Below are 15969 nucleotides of genomic sequence, written 5' to 3'. Positions count from 1 at the left end.
TGCTAAGTAAGGATGATATAGTTTAACATTACTCCAGAACAGTAAAAAACTATAGAAGCCCCAAGTAGACATGTATCCATACTTTTGTAATTTTACTCTTTTTTTCATGAGAACAAGTAGATTTCTGTTCTTTTCTCAAGATAAATTCACTCGCTATCATCAAGAAATCATTGGGCATCATCCACCAATCGTTCTTGAGAAGAAATTTGTTCTTAACCCTTGTGTGGATTTCAATTTCTTTTTTTTTTTACACAGCCAATGTTCCTGGGTCTGATGGACAAGTTGCATAATTAGATTTTTAAATCAATACAGCCAAAACAACTATGTGACATTTCTGAACAGGGATCGACTTCAACCCTTTTACAAGCAATATAGACAGTATTTGTTCATATTTGTCTTTAACCCTTTGTAAAACTAATTTTATGAATAAATGTCCAATCCATTTTTTTGTTACGTTATAATAAAAGAATATCAATTATTAACAAGATGTGAATGGAAATAACTCTTGCATACTACCTCTCCCTCCTTCTCTCTCACACACACTACACAGTAGAAGAGTCAGACATTCACTGGTTATCTACAAAAGTATCACAGATGTAAGGCTCTGAAAATGGTGGCCTTGTGGATTAGATGGGGCACTATTATTTCCTCTCAAATCCTCCTGATGGTGGCCACAGAAGCTGGGGTTTATGGGAGACATTTATTTTTTTATATTTATAGGGGTGAAAAGGCCCAGACAAGAGTTGTGGCACATCAGCCTCAATGATGCATCCTTTGCGCCCTACATGCCTAAAACTTTTCACCATGTGATCTCCATCAGGGTTGCCCTGAAGCTTTCAATGCTCAGCATACTGCCAAATGTTTCAAATTGCAAAATTATCTTGAGCAAAGCATTGCAAAGTATTATTTGGCAACTTCATGGAAAGTTTGAGTTACTAATATAGGTTAAAAAAATTATAGTAACACTGGAAAAGTCCAGATTTTACCAGAAAGATAAAGGAATTGCTTTTCTAGTCTGTGTAGTGCACATTTTGCACAAGGAAAGTTTAGGAAGCTTGAAATGTCAGTTTTAAATGCCTGCAAATCATTTTAAGAAGCACATAACAGCATTTCTATTAAGAATGGCACTACACAGACCAATGAGGGCATACGCACTGGACTTGGACTTCTTTAAGCTACTGTAGCTTATCTGAGCTAAAATTTATTTATTGAATAATTTAGATTTTTAGCCAGTTTAAGGGACTTTACAGCTAGTAAAGACATCAAGGCATATAGCTAGATAAAAAATGAAAACCTAGTCACAGTAAATGTTATAAGAACATTTTAATGTTTATCAACATATAACATTGCAATTTACAACTGATAATGTACTCTGATAACTTATATAAACATAACTGCATTACAATGTATTTTTACATTCACATACAGTTTCAAATGGATTGTTTGATCCTGTATTTGCATTAAAAATAAAAAAGTCAATACTGATCAGGAAAAAAAACATTCCTCTTTTATATTCTAAGGCTGTGGAAAGCCAAGCTTTTGCATACATGAGTGCTTCTGATGGACATACTCAAGAAGTTGATGACAATATAAAATTGTCATTGAAAAGTACACACAAAATATGCATTTGCTGCATTTTGCTGTACATATTTTGACACGATAATATGAACAGAGATGTATAAATACATACAAACATGGGCCTTTAAAAAGTATTCTAAGTGAAAATTCCTTCATTCCCTTTAAAGTCCTCAAGTATCTCCTTATTTTACTTTATTGTCTTTATCAGCCATTACTTCTGACAGGTCCTCAGGCTTTATAGATTTCACTTTGGCCTCCATATCTGTGACTCTCTGCTTCATCCTCGTCTGGCCAGAGGTTATCTCCGCCATCAGCTTCGCAAACTTGGTCTGCATGTCATCTAGGTTGCTCTGCAGTTTCCCTATCTTCTCCTCCATGTCTTTGGGGTCAGCTCCAGCATTGGCAACAGCCTCATCAATCAGGTTGTCTTTCATCAAGATGGCTTTTCCCTTCTCCTCCAAAGCTTTTTTGGCCTCGGGATACTCAGTGAGAGCTTCCATCAAGTCGTCTTTGGATAGGGCGAAGAGATCGGAGTAGCCAACACTTCTGATGTTGGCTGTTCTTCTGTTGCCTGCTTTACTTCCTTTGATACCCAAGATACTGATTTCCCCAAAGTATGCGCCATCACTGAGCACCACAAACTGAGTGACTCCATCATCGGCCACCACAGCTAGCTTCCCCTCCTTGATGATGTACATCTCCCTGCCGATATCCCCTTTCTTACAGATGTAATCTCCAGGACTGAACACCTGTGGCTGCAGCTTGAGCACCAACTCAATCAGCAGACCGGCTTCGCAATCCTGGAAAATACGCACTTTTTTTAGTGTATCCAAATGGACATTGATGGCGATCTCAGCCCTGAGCTTGTCTGGGAGGTTCTTGAGTACTTCCTTCTCATCGCAGGTCTTCTTCTCAGTCCACAGGTAGTCAAACCACTTGATGACTCTTGCCTCCAGGTCTTTGGTGACCTTTCGGAACTGCATGTACTGCTTAATGGAGTCAATTTTTGCCTGGAACTCAGCACGAGAAGCATTCATGTTGGAGATCATGGCACCGACATTACCGACAATACTAGCAAAGATGAGCACACCAGTGAGGAAGTCAGAAATCACGAAGAGGAATTCGACGTCTCTTACTGGTGGAGGGGTTTCTCCGATGGTGGTGAGGGTCAATGTGGACCAGTATAGGGAGTAAATGTACTTTCTAGCCAGGCGGCCATGCTCTGGATGGCTAATATTGGGATACACCCACGTATCTGATCCAAAACCAATGGTTTTTGAAATGGCAAAGAACAAGCAAGCATTCCAATGGATAATAACAAGGATATAAAGCACGAGATTGCTGATACGAAACATGTTAGGGAAGCTTGTTCGAGTTTCAGTCCGCTCAAAGAATTCAAAAAGCCTGGACATTTTGCAAAGACGGTTGAATCTGAACTCCGGGTTGTTGAAGCCAAATCTTAAGAACAGCAGATCAGTAGGTATCATTGAGATCATATCATATTTAAACTGAGATGTCGTTCGGTATTTATCTCTCAGTTTCTTTGCGTCTTTTACAAGCAGGCCCTGTTCCAAGTAACCTAAAGGGGGAAACACAAAATTAGAAAATTCAACAACCATAAATGACGGCATATGAATCCTGACTTGGAATATTTAAAAAAAATCTGACCTGTTCTTGACCTGACAAATGTGTCTGCGTAGTATATGGCATCTGATGTGTAGTCTAAAACTATCCATAGCTTTGTATATGTATCCTGGAGTTCATTAAAACAGGCTCTGGAGGACAAAATGAGAAAAAATGAACAAGTAGAAAATGTTGGGCACAACCCAAGTAAGAAAAAAAAAGGGTTAAGAGCATATTTAAGAGACAATACCTTGTTACAATCATCATCAGGTTGTAAAATACTGGGCCTGCAATGACGGTCAGCCATCTGTAGTACTGGTCTGCAGCTGGATCCATAATCCAGACTTCTTTCCTAAAAAAAACTTGACATTAGTTCATGTTTATAATTCTTTTTCATTATGAACAGTTTAGACACAATTGTCTCTCCCAATATACTGTCTTTATCTAATGCAGTACTTACGGTGGCTCCTCTTTCTTTTTATCATCTTTCTTATCATCCTTCTTATCATCTTTCTTGTCATCTTTCTTCTCGTCTTTCTTCTCGTCCTTTTTCTCATCTTTCTTCTCGTCTTTTTTCTCCTCCTCCTTCTTGTCCCCGTCTTTCTTTTCATCTTTTTTCTCATCTTTCTTCTCCTCCTCCTTTTTATCATCTTTTTTTATTTCGTCCTTTTTGCTACAGACCACAAGTTGAGTTTAAATGAAGGTTAAAAAAAAACTTCCAGGAGGATTTACGAGGGTTCGTCAGAGGGCACTGAGTCTAAGAAAAGGCTCTAGTGGAGGTTTCACGGCTTAGGATTCGAGGATTTGATAGAGGATCTACTGCAGGCCATATGCTCGTCCACAAGATGGCAACATAAGAAAGCTACTAAGCTCAAGCTAAAGTACAACCCACAAAGCTATTGCCTCAAAAACGTTCATGCAGCAAGGGGGCAAAGATGTTTTTTTAGCCTAATGCAAAATTAAACTCCAAAAAAGAATGGTATTGGGAGGTTTCAATATTTTAGGGATTTCTATACTATATACTACAGAGAATCATACACAACATTGTAATGATATTTAACCAGACCTCTAAAATCTAATTCTATTATATTAACAGATATGCTCATACTTACTCGTCTGTGTTGTTGCAGTTATTCATGTTGTACATTGCCAGTGGCCACTTACTTGTAAGACTTTGGATAAAAGATGTAAGAAAAAAGATTTTTGCACAGTAAGTCCTTTGTTTATGTCTTAGAAGACCTTAAGAAATATTCACGTTTTTCTGTTAGTTTTACAACGATAACTGAACTTGAGAAAAGCTGAATTAATTTATTTGTTTATAACTGATTTTGGTTGGTGAGCTGCCCTATTACCCTATTACTTTTAAAGCACTTCAGGGTCTGGTTCCAAGTTATCTATCAGAATTATTAACTCCCCATCAGCCAGCCTGAGAGTGGGGGCCTCCTGGTTGTTCCAAAGTCGAGACTTAAAACTAACAGTGTAACGCCCTTTCCATCAGGGTCCCTCGACTTTTGAACGGCCTGCCCGAGGAGATGAGGAGTGCAGAGCCAGTGTTTATCAGGTTTATCTCCCTTCTATCGTTATTATTAGTGTTATTGCTATTATTGCTATTCATTTATTTATTTGCATTAAAGTTTTTTAGGTGGGTTCCTGTGTTGGCCTGGTATTCATGGGTTCCTATTATGTTATGTGACGTCTTAGTTCTTATTATGTCTTGGGACGTCCCAGTCCTCATGACGACTTGAGATGTCTTAGCTCTTAAAGATGTCTTAGGATGTCTTGGGATGTTTCAGCACTAATGATGTGCTATGATGTCAGGGTAATAATGTCTTTGGGTGTCATATTTGGGTTGAGTTTTTGTTTAGGTTCTTCTACCTTGGGGGTTCTCTTGAAGTTGTTTGGGAGTCTTATGTGTTTTTGCTGTTTTAATGTCTTGTTTGGGTTCTGCTGCTTTTTTTTAATTCTTGTCAAAGCACTTTATGAGCCCTTGTTTTCAAAAATGCTACACAAAGTTATTTTTATTATTATCACAATGCCCGTACAACATTATATGTATTTATTCATTCAAATCTTAGTATTAAATTAAGCTTATTCAACAATAAGCAATTCGGAGTGATTAGGTAATCTACCCATAAAACTACACTGGGCTGTTAACAAGTATTTGATATTATATGTGAAAAATCTTGATCTTTGGTTTGTTTACATGTAACTAGCCAACCCTGCCCATCACAAAAAAACACATTTGACCATTGGCTAGTTAGCTAGTTAGCTATTTTTGGATGTCTTTTCAACAACACTTCTGGATCAAATTTCAACAATATTTTTGTAAACATTTCAGTAGGGTAAATTCATTCAAAACAAGTGATCTGAATGGTTCACTAATCTGGCAGTAAAACCACACTGAGCCAGTACCAAGTATTTAGCTAGCAGGTCCAATCTCTTACATCTATGTATGCTTGAGGATGAACCCCTATTTTCAAATAAACTCATCAGAGGTAGAGAAATTACATGACGATTGTACTTAAGAAAAAGTAGTTATTCTGGTTAAAATTTACTTAAGTAAGAGTGCTGGTCTATAAATTCACTGATGTTATAGTAAAAAAGTATTTAATTTAAAGTTTGCTTTAAGTAATGAGTACTGAGTAGCTACTGAGGAGTTCTACAGTAGAATATGACCTTTTTTTTTATTGGGAAGAACAAGACAAGACCACATCTCCAACCAGTTTGTTCAGATAAAGTCTTGCCTCTCTAATAAAGTCAACATAAGGCAAAATTGACAGTGGTAGTTAGACTTAAATGGAATTAAGTTAAATGCTATTAAATTGTCTTTTAGGAGCACCTGTGGACACAGCAGGAACTCCAACTCAGTGGATAACTTCCCTCCTGGTGCAAATGCGCATCACATCAAAAACAACAATCCACCAGAAACATGACCAAAAGAACTAACACTGGTGGAGCAACACTGTCAAGTAACTCCAGCACTGAAGACAGTTTCACTCAGAATAGGGTTAAAATTAGACACCAGTACTTAAAATCCACTCTGAAATGTTCAACCCTGAGATATCAACACTCCAGTTTTTGCTGTGTACAACAGCTTCTGGATGTGATGTGGAATCAGTCTCTTGGGTTACTAATGTTTAATATTGTAATTAGTTACTTGACACCCCCTCTAACTCGTGTTCGACTATCAGCTATATCTGTAAGCTAGCAGTTATTTAATTCTAGTTAAGAGGCCTTGATTCTATTATTACTGATTTGGAGTGATTTGCTAGCATGCCAAAAACATATTTGACGGTTAGCAAGTAATTAGCAGTTCCAGTTCCCTTAGCCTGCAGTTAGCAAATATTATTTTAAAAATCTTTAAATGTTAAAATATTTTTGTTGAAGATTTCCAAACTCTTTAGAAGTACTTTAAATGTATTCAGTAGTAATTGATATGGAGTGATGTAATCTACCCCTAAAACCGCAAAAGCAGGGTGGAAAGTAATTAATAACATTTACTCAAATTACTGTAATAAAGTAGCTTTTGTGTATTTGTACTTTTTTAAAGTAAATTCTGAAATCAATATTTTTATTTACACTGCTTTCCACATTATTAAGCAAATGACTTTTTCTCTTATTTTCCTAAATAATGCAAATGACAGAGTATTTTTCAAGTCATCAGCCATTAGAGCATAATTCAAATGTTTCTGAACAAACTTCATAATGATAACCATTATTTTTTTTTAAATAAAAACCTCAAAATGCACTTTTCCACATATGCCACATTATTAAGCAGGCCACAGGTTTCAAGCAATATGGGAAAGAAAAAGGATCTCTCTGCTGCCGAAAAGTCTTGGACAAGGAATGAAAACATTAGATATTTCATGAAAAATTAATCATGATCATCATACTGTGAAGAAATTTGTGGCTGATTCAGAGCACAGACGGGTTCATGCAGATAAAGGCATAATGAGGAAGGTTTCTGACGTACAAATTCATCAGATTAAGAGAGCAGATGCTAAAATGCCATTACAAAGCAGCAAACAGGTATTTGAAGCTGCTGGTGCCTTCAAGCAGAAACTCTCCAAAAACTCACAAGTTCAATGGATGCAAGAATAGTGAAGGTGATATCAAAGAGGGGCTCCTATGTTAACATGTAACTTGGCCGGTTAAGATGTTTTTGATTGAAATAGCTTTTGATTTCAGTGAACATGACCTCCTAATGCTGCAAATTCAACAAATAACCATTTTCAGTTCTTTACAACCAATAAAATGTTTTAAAACTCTGTCGTGCATAAAAATTTTGAACAGTGCATTTTGAGGTTTTTATTTAAAAAAAAAATAACGGTTATCATTATGAAGTTTGTTCAAAAACATTTGAATTATGCTCTAACGGCTGATGACTTGAAAAATATTCTGACTGTCATTTGCATGAATATTTGGGAAAATAAGAGAAAAATGTCATTTGCTTCATAATGTAGAAAGCGGTGTAAGTATATTGTGGGGAAGTATTGTACTTCACTGCATTGTAAAAAAAAAATCATGAAGGTCATTAGCACATAGTAAGACACTGATTCCCCACCACATCCCAAACTAGCTATTGGATTTGCTTTATCATAAAAGTGTGCCTTTACTTAAACAACCTGTTTTAAGAGCCACATTCTAATGTAGTTTTTACTAATAAGTAAAGATCATATTTTATTGTACTACTCCTCAGTAGCTACTCTGTACTTTAAGTAACCTTTAAATGAAATACTTTATACTTGTACTTGAGTAGATTTATTGGCTACAACTTTTACTTCTACTTAAATTTTAACAAAAGTAACTATACTTTTACTGGAGTATGACAGTCTTTACATCTCTGGCCATTACAGTGGTTAGCTATCAGTCCCATGTCTAACAGAGTATTACTGAGGGTGAACCATCCATTTTATAAAACCACTACAAGCAATTAGATAGCATTTTTTGTCTTTTTAAATTTTTTTTAGATATATTTTTGGTAAAGCTTGTTTAATAATTACTGATTTGAAGTGATTCGCTAACCTGCCTAAAGATGTATTTGGCTGTTAGCAAGTAGCTAGCAGACCCAGCATATTTTTCTGTTAAACTTTTTTTTGACAAAATTATCTTGAACTCTGGTATATTGATATTGATATTGAAAATGAGGTCCTCAGTGATGTGCTGGGATTATAATAAGTTCAATGATTGAATAAACAAATGAAAAATAAAATAAAATTTCCTATTTTAAGGATAATTAGCCAAGCCTATCATCATATAAAACCCTTGTAGTGTTCCAAGTTGCATACTTCTATACTGTAAGACAGTATACTTAAATGCAGTACACAGAACTTAATCACATCTCCAAAAGCACACTTTGCTGTTTTGTGCTTGCACAAAGTGATGACTCTGTTTTCTGCCACTACTGCTTTCTAAACAGCACAATGAAAGAGAATGCTAAATCTGACACTCACATGCCTTTTCGGACACATCTGTACTTTTACATCTGCCCAGTAGCTAGTGATAGCTTATGGACTCTTAAAATATATATAAAAAAAAGACATTTACTTTTCTCTTGAGCATTAACACTCATTTATCCAATGATGAATGGCTAAAGATGAGTGTCTAAACTCCACCTGACTGTTAGCTCATGGGTTGCAAGCACTTCAAATTTCTTTTAAAATGAAAACATCTTTGAAAACAGTTCTTGAATAATGTAGAGTAATACAAAATCAGATAGTTGTTAGCTTGAAATCCTCTATTGTTTACTTATAACTACAGCTATTGAGCTCTGAGGCAGACAAGTATCCAGTTTGGACTTTGAGATTTTAGGTCACCAGCTGACCTGCCGATAAAACCACCTAAACTTATGGGAAGAGGTTAGCTGTTAGATTTTTTAAAGTCTTTTCCAGAAGCAACTACTGGACAGTAAAATAGAAGTAAAATGCTATTATTTGGTGTGAGAAGCTATTTCTTCCCATGAAACATCACTTCAGTATTAGCAAGTAGTTAGCTTTTAAAATGAGTTAATATCAGAATCAGAATCATTTTTATCGTCATTGTACAACTTACAACGAATAATTTCAGACATTTACTGCATTCAGTTCAATTAAAAAAGGTCAATGTCATTGGTTTCATGATTATCCTAACTGTTCATCTCCCGATTCAACAAAACAGCAGAGACCAACAAACCTTTGAAATTCATAATCCCTCAACTCAATTTTACAATTTTGCAATTATGGCGTAAGACATTAGCGTGGATGCAACTAAAGCGCCAGTTTTATCAGAACTGGACTACATTTCTTCATTTAAAGAACAAAGAACAGCATTGAGTTGTTTTCTTTTCAAAAAGTCGTGTACTGACATGTCTACAGATGCCATGGTTTGCGTTATGCAGCTCTGTATGGAGTTTACTCCCTTGGTAGGGGCGCAGTTTGGTAGTGGCTACGTCACATTTTGTTGCTCTGATTGGCCCGTAAAGATGTGACAGACAGAACATTTATCCAATCACCCTCCGAGTTTTTTTTTTTCAAAGGTTCCGCCCTTTCTCAAACACTGTCTATGAGTGGTTTCCCAGATGGATGTGTGAAACTAATCCATCTGGCATGCCAGGTTAATTATGTTAAGGACTTCATCAAAATCCATCTCATAATCAAACCAGGATTGCATTTTATGATCCATGCAGACATGTTATATGTCTAACATTGAGAGCGCACTATCCTTCGTTTAACTGTGCATCATTATCTTATTAGTGAGGTTGAGTGACATTTTTTAACAAACAAACAATTTTCTGCTGACTTCTGTAATCATCATCAGCACTACCAGCAGGTCAGGTACTTACTTTCTCTTACGGACTGTGTCGTTGTGGCCCAGAGACTGGGCATTGCTTTCTCGACTGGAGACGTCTTTGAGCTCTGGACCTCTAAAGCGCTCTAGAAAAGAGTCGTGCCTCTCCGTTTCAGGGTTCACTCTGTGAGACGCCCAGTTACGCAGCATGAAGAAGACGTAAGAGAGCCTAGAGGGTTAGCAGGAGGTAAAACAGAACAAGGTGACAGCCATCTAGGCTAGGGATGGACTATTAGTTATTTCATCTACAACACTTGATCTAACTTTAAGAGTTAACTTGTCTATGATCATCACAACAACTGAATGTTCCTGGGCATTTTAGCCATTGTAAAATTCTTCTTATTCTGCTTTTAACAATGGCTGAAAAGTCCAAATCCAAGTCCAAGTGGATTGCTGTTCTTTTTTTGTCTGATTTATTACCGTGGTAGCAGCCAATTGTGCTTATTTTAAAGAATTGTTAGGCAGTACTTCACTGCTGTAGCCAGCAATAAAAAACAGCATTGTAAAGTTACTGTTAAAAACTGCTTTCTATAATGCTGAAATTAAATTAAAGTCAAGTTTAGGACTTGGACAACATCAAGAGCTATTATACAGTTAAAAAAGTACTACACTAGAGCTAATCACAGAGCAAACAGAAATGTAAGTACAAATGGTGGATTTGCCTAAATTTTACACTTTAAACATTAAAAAAATGTGTGCTAGTGCTATTGTACTAATGAAACTTTTCTAAATATTCTTATATCTACCTTCATTTTCTTTTGTTAATTATTTTCTTTTACATTCAAGATTCTTGACTGTAAAAGTACATCTGTTCTCTAGCCATTAACATCTTTATTCTATCTTTGTATTCTGTGTTTAGCACAGGGATATGTGAAAATGTACTTGGCAATTCCAGTTTTGATCCAAATACAACACTAATGTAATTGGTTTGTTGGTGACGTACTGTACGCCATAGCAAGTTAGACCTCCAGTCAAATAAATGTGTAGGTTGTATAGAAGCAATAGATGTTAACTTTGAACTTTGTCTGATTAATTAGACAATCCTTGAGATGACTTTTGGCTTTATGTTTGAGTCTTAACTGAGTATTGCAGTTTTGTTCCATCGTTATAATATGTTACACATTTTACTTCAATTTAAAGGGGAATGAAAGTATAAAGTAAACAAAGCAAGAATAATCTGTGAAGTACAAGCACCTCAAAGCTGTCCTGTAGCAAAGCCATTGAGTCAATATTTGTATTTACACTCCACCACCTGTAAACACTACAAACATTAAAAGTAACACTAAGATTACCTGGCCATGGCCCCAGCACCTGTAAATAAGTCTCTATGGGACTCTGAAGACAGCGCTGTGTCAGCGATTTCTTCACAACGAGAGTGAGTCCTGAAAGACAATGAAGGCACTTAGCAAGGCTATTATAGTTAACTAACACTAACAAACAAACTAAAACTAAAATGTAAAATAATTTCAGTTAATCAAAACTAAAACACAAACAAAGCTTTACAAAAAGGAAAATTGCTAAAACTATATTGTGTACTTAAAAAAAGTAACTAAAATAAAATAAAATGAGAGAAAAAAATATATGTAAAATGGCCTGATTGGCTAGATCAAGACTTCACACAAAGTATTGAGTTGTACCCAACTATCAGATATAAATAAAATGAAAAGAGAAAGTAACTTATTTGAATATAGTCCCAAAATTGTATAATGTTTACTTTTTCTCACCCCTGACAAGTATCCCATATTACTAATAAATACAAAAACTAACATTAAAACTTATAAAAACTAAACTAAAACAATGTTTTTACAAAATAAAGACTAATTAAACTAATAAACCAGCAGTAAAAATGAATTTAAACAGAATTACAGGGTATATAGAGAAAAACTGACATTTGATTTAATACTTTTTAAGACCTTTCACATCTTCAGTTTCTAATCAGTTGCAGTAACAGCACAGCTCATAATTCTGGTTTGCTGACAGCAACACAAATATGACAAAGAAAAAAAGCAGTTGTATTTCTTACTGTAGTATAAAAATTAGACTTTCTTGGAAAATTTGTAATTTGCCTAACAATAAAATCCCTGATATCCAAAGGTAGCTGAATGAAAGGTCTTAATTTTTATTTAAGCAGCCTAAAAAAGTTATACCACAATCTATAAATGCCAATTACAAGTGGTTAAAACTAACAAGTTGAACAGCAAACATTTAGGTTTAAGTAAAATACAATACAAGACATGATTGCCCATGTCAGGATAATTTTATTTTATTTTATCTGATTTCAAAGTACTTATGTGTCCATGATCATGACAATAATTGAGCTGTATTTATTTCAACACTTTATTTCCTTAAGTCTGGATGGAGTTTGCATTCTCCAGCATATAGTAAAGATGTTATGGTACAAATTCTCACTTCATTAAGCAAAGCTTTGAGGATGTACTGACAGCTCAGAATAATGTAAGATCTGATGGAGTTTCAAAAACTCTTATATGTAATTAAATAAAAATGTAAAAAATAAAACTAGAAAAAGCATCCTACAACCTCCTCAGATAAAAAGGCTATACAATAAAAATAAACAACTACAAAATTTAAGACCTTAAAGTCTTAACACTTTTAATACTTTTTAAAAGTCTGATTTAGCCTGTATTGATTTATCAACTTTTACCGCATTTTGAGACCCCATGGACAGCCTGAACTGAAATTAAAAACAAACCAAAAAAGATGAAAAGTCCAAAATTGTCATAATCTTGGGCCCTGGACAACAATTACAAAAGGCTCTTATACTCTATATATTAGAGATGCACTGATTGTTAAGATTCAAGCAAATGTGGTAGGTAAAAAAAAAACATTTAGCTGATACATTTTAACTGTTACCAATGTTTCTTTCATTTCTTCTTTTGGTGTGTCACACAATTGTCTCTCATGTTTGACCATGAAAACAAACCAGAATATGTCCAACAGGTGATGCCTTCTGCCCAGTAAAAAACTCTTCTCTAAATCATTAGTTAATTAAATCATTACGGGGATGTGACACATCAGATAAATATTGGCAACCAACGTCAGTTCGTACCACATTATTTAAAAATGGGCATAACTGTCAGTACAGCTGATATCCACCAAAAACAATGTTAAATTGACACTAGGTGCATCCGTAGTATATATTATTGGGCATAAATTGACTTGTAAGACTTTTATGGTGAAATCAAACCTGCTGTCCCCATTTTCAATGACAGCAAGCTCCTCATCAGGTGTCTTTCTGGACAACCGCTGTCTTGATAAAAAGGATTTTTCACTCCCAAATTTTGCCATGGTGTTGTTTTTGGCTCTGTCGGCCTGCAGCACACAAAAAGAGATGGAAACACACTATTAGATTTCAATGTAACATCAGATTTTGCACAGAAGATATCGCACAGCAAAAATAGAATAATTTCATCCATGCTTTGCTGTTGATGTGCCTACCGAACACCACTTTTCACTGTTTGTCTGAGAGTAGCACCTAAAAATACCCCCTCATTACGTCCTTAACACTAAACAGGATCAGTGCCCTCTGTGAACGCTCAGCTGGTTTTTAAAATAACTAAGCTATGGCTTACAGGTAGACTGTGGTTGCTATGTTCAGTTGTGTGTACAGCAGGTTAATTCTATTAGGACACCACTTAAAGCACAAGCCAAACTGTATGTGGCGGAGGACAGTGACTCTCTCCAGCTCTGGACAAAGTCTGGAGAAACAGCCAAGTCAGCCATATTGTCCTGTAAAGTCTCTTTGAAGAACCTGCAAAGGCAGTTGAAGTTTTAAGCCTTGACACAAGCACAGATGAATGTAAAATGTCCCAATTACATGTCAGTAAACAAAACACAAAAAGGGAGGTTGATTTGTTATTCTAATATTTTAGTTTGCTCTAATGGTAAATACTGACTCACTGATCTCTGGGGAGCACCAGTGGTTGTAACACGTGTGCTCATGCAGATTAGTGCTAATTCCAGGGAGTTAACCAACCCCCACTAAATTAAATCACACTGCCAATCACCAAGAAGCTGAGCACTCCGAGGGTGACAACTGGTAAAATCAAGAGTTTGTCTGCACAAATGTGAGTTGCATAATCATCTGTGTGACACTCAGCATATTAGTAATCATCTGAAGTGATTGTTATGAAACAAATGTGCATGTTTTTCATTTTCTTTTCATAGTTTCTGATGTTACAACCTAAAGTGACAGGCTGCAGACGTTCACAGAAACATTGAGGTTAACTCCAACTGCTGCATTTTTTCAATAAAGCTGCAATCTCAAATTGAAATCAACTCAGAAACATTACTACACTGACATTCTGTTATGCAAAACGCAGCAGTGTTTTTAATTTTTGAACAGACAAACACAATATCAGAATATTTGATAAGAAGGTGTATTCTCTTGCCCAGCAACTATGAAGACAGAGTTGATTTACAGATGTAAAAATTATAAATCTATATGTAATCACGATACTTGCAAAGAAAATCAGATCACCTTGACTTTATCTGCTAAGAACTGTATAGCTTTAATGTAAAGCAAACTTAGAGTTTAAATGATGATGTATTTTGTTCCTGAAGATAAGTTGCTCTGTTGTACTCAATGCACACAAAGTCACTGCACACTTGTGCCACGTTTGTGCAGCCTATTCATGCAGACATCTTCTTTTCTAATTGATTTGTTTATCCTCAGTCACTCAGTATCCTCATTGTACCTGCCTTTACATGCAAATTCACGTGTGAAAGTGAGATAAACTGGGGGTTTCAAAACCTCCTACTAATGTACACAAACTTAAAAGCCTAAGCTGTTTCATTAATGCACTCTTTAGACTAAATATGTAAAGGACTTAAACTACTATTAAATATTTTATATTTCTAGTTGCTGTAAGCTCCAATTCATTGCTTAAAATGAAATTAAATCATTTTAAACCTCTTACCTATTATCTTTCCAAGCTTGTCGCCCTTCACCAGGCCTTATGAACTGCTGTAACCTGTTTTAAAGGTGCTAAACCATACTAGAAATGTTTGAACAATTTTTTATGCAAGCTAATGATTCACTTGAGGCTATACTACAGAAACTAATGCGTCTTAAAGTGTAACAAAAGAGCTTTTCATGTCAGCTACAGCTTCAAACAGTGCTAGATAACTTTATAAAGACGCTAATATCGAAATGTAACTATAGTTTTAGCTAGCATCTTCGACGGTGTAAATTGCTGCGCCAGGATGCAGAACACCTGAAAGTCAACGACTGGACGTCAGGACTAAGCCGAGAAACTTATGCAGGTTTCTGTGAAAATACACTGATATAGCACGTCTTTAAGAGAAATCTATGATACAGTGCATAAAGAAAAACTACCACAGTTTGTTCTGTATTTCCTGTAACACTTAGTTTAATGATTCTAACGGTCGTAACGTCTCTGGATCAACGCATTCAACAGATCACCCACCTGTTTGAAGCCTCTTCACACTGACTTTATTAAGTCGAGCGAACAACTGTTTCTCCCGTGATTTCTTTTGTGTAATCCCATCTTCAAAAAATGTATAAAATAGTTATCCAGAGAAATATTCACGATCCCTTTGGCCCAACAAAGCGTCGCCAAAAATATCTACCATAGTCCGTGCGGCTCTGCTGGATGAAGACGTGCTCTGAGAGCTGACAGGTCCCAGATCAGATCAGACAAGGGGAGGAGACCTGCCCATCCTGGACCTGCCATCACTGTCCACAAGTCACTGCACAGAGACAGACTGACCATACTGACACATTTTCTTACTCCCTTTTTAGGGACAGAATCCATAAGTGCTCAGTCACAAAGCACGTACCTGCTGTTGAGTATCATATGGTAAAGTATGGTGAGTTTAAACAGAACAAAGGCGTTCAGTTTTTGGACTGTGATTAGGCTAGATATTATATTCACAACTGTACTTTTATTCCAAAGGTAGCCC

At 35.9% G+C, this 15969-nt stretch overlaps 1 protein-coding gene across 2 annotated transcripts; it reads right to left on the bottom strand.

Moving 5' to 3' along the window:
* Window positions 1-29: 29 nt before the first annotated feature.
* Window positions 30-15661, bottom strand: cnga3a (cyclic nucleotide gated channel subunit alpha 3a). 2 transcript variants are annotated; one of them, XM_041791127.1, is made up of 8 exons: window positions 15637-15661; window positions 15474-15554; window positions 13232-13356; window positions 11319-11408; window positions 10022-10195; window positions 3452-3553; window positions 3247-3353; window positions 30-3157 (listed from the first exon to the last, which is right to left on the bottom strand). In XM_041791127.1, the coding sequence occupies exons 3-8, from the start codon at window positions 13330-13332 to the stop codon at window positions 1761-1763; spliced, it is 1971 nt and encodes a 656-aa protein (XP_041647061.1). In that variant the 5' UTR covers window positions 13333-13356; window positions 15474-15554; window positions 15637-15661; the 3' UTR covers window positions 30-1760. The 2 variants fall into 2 exon arrangements, with proteins under 2 accessions (XP_041647061.1, XP_041647060.1); XM_041791126.1 differs by having other exon boundaries at window positions 15474-15641.
* Window positions 15662-15969: the final 308 nt, after the last annotated feature.

The sequence above is a fragment of the Cheilinus undulatus genome, linkage group 7 (genome assembly GCF_018320785.1).
Source record: "Cheilinus undulatus linkage group 7, ASM1832078v1, whole genome shotgun sequence".
NCBI lineage: Eukaryota > Metazoa > Chordata > Actinopteri > Labriformes > Labridae > Cheilinus > Cheilinus undulatus.
The sequence above is the reverse complement of the archived record's forward strand: the minus strand, read 5'-3'. Positions and strand labels throughout refer to the sequence as shown.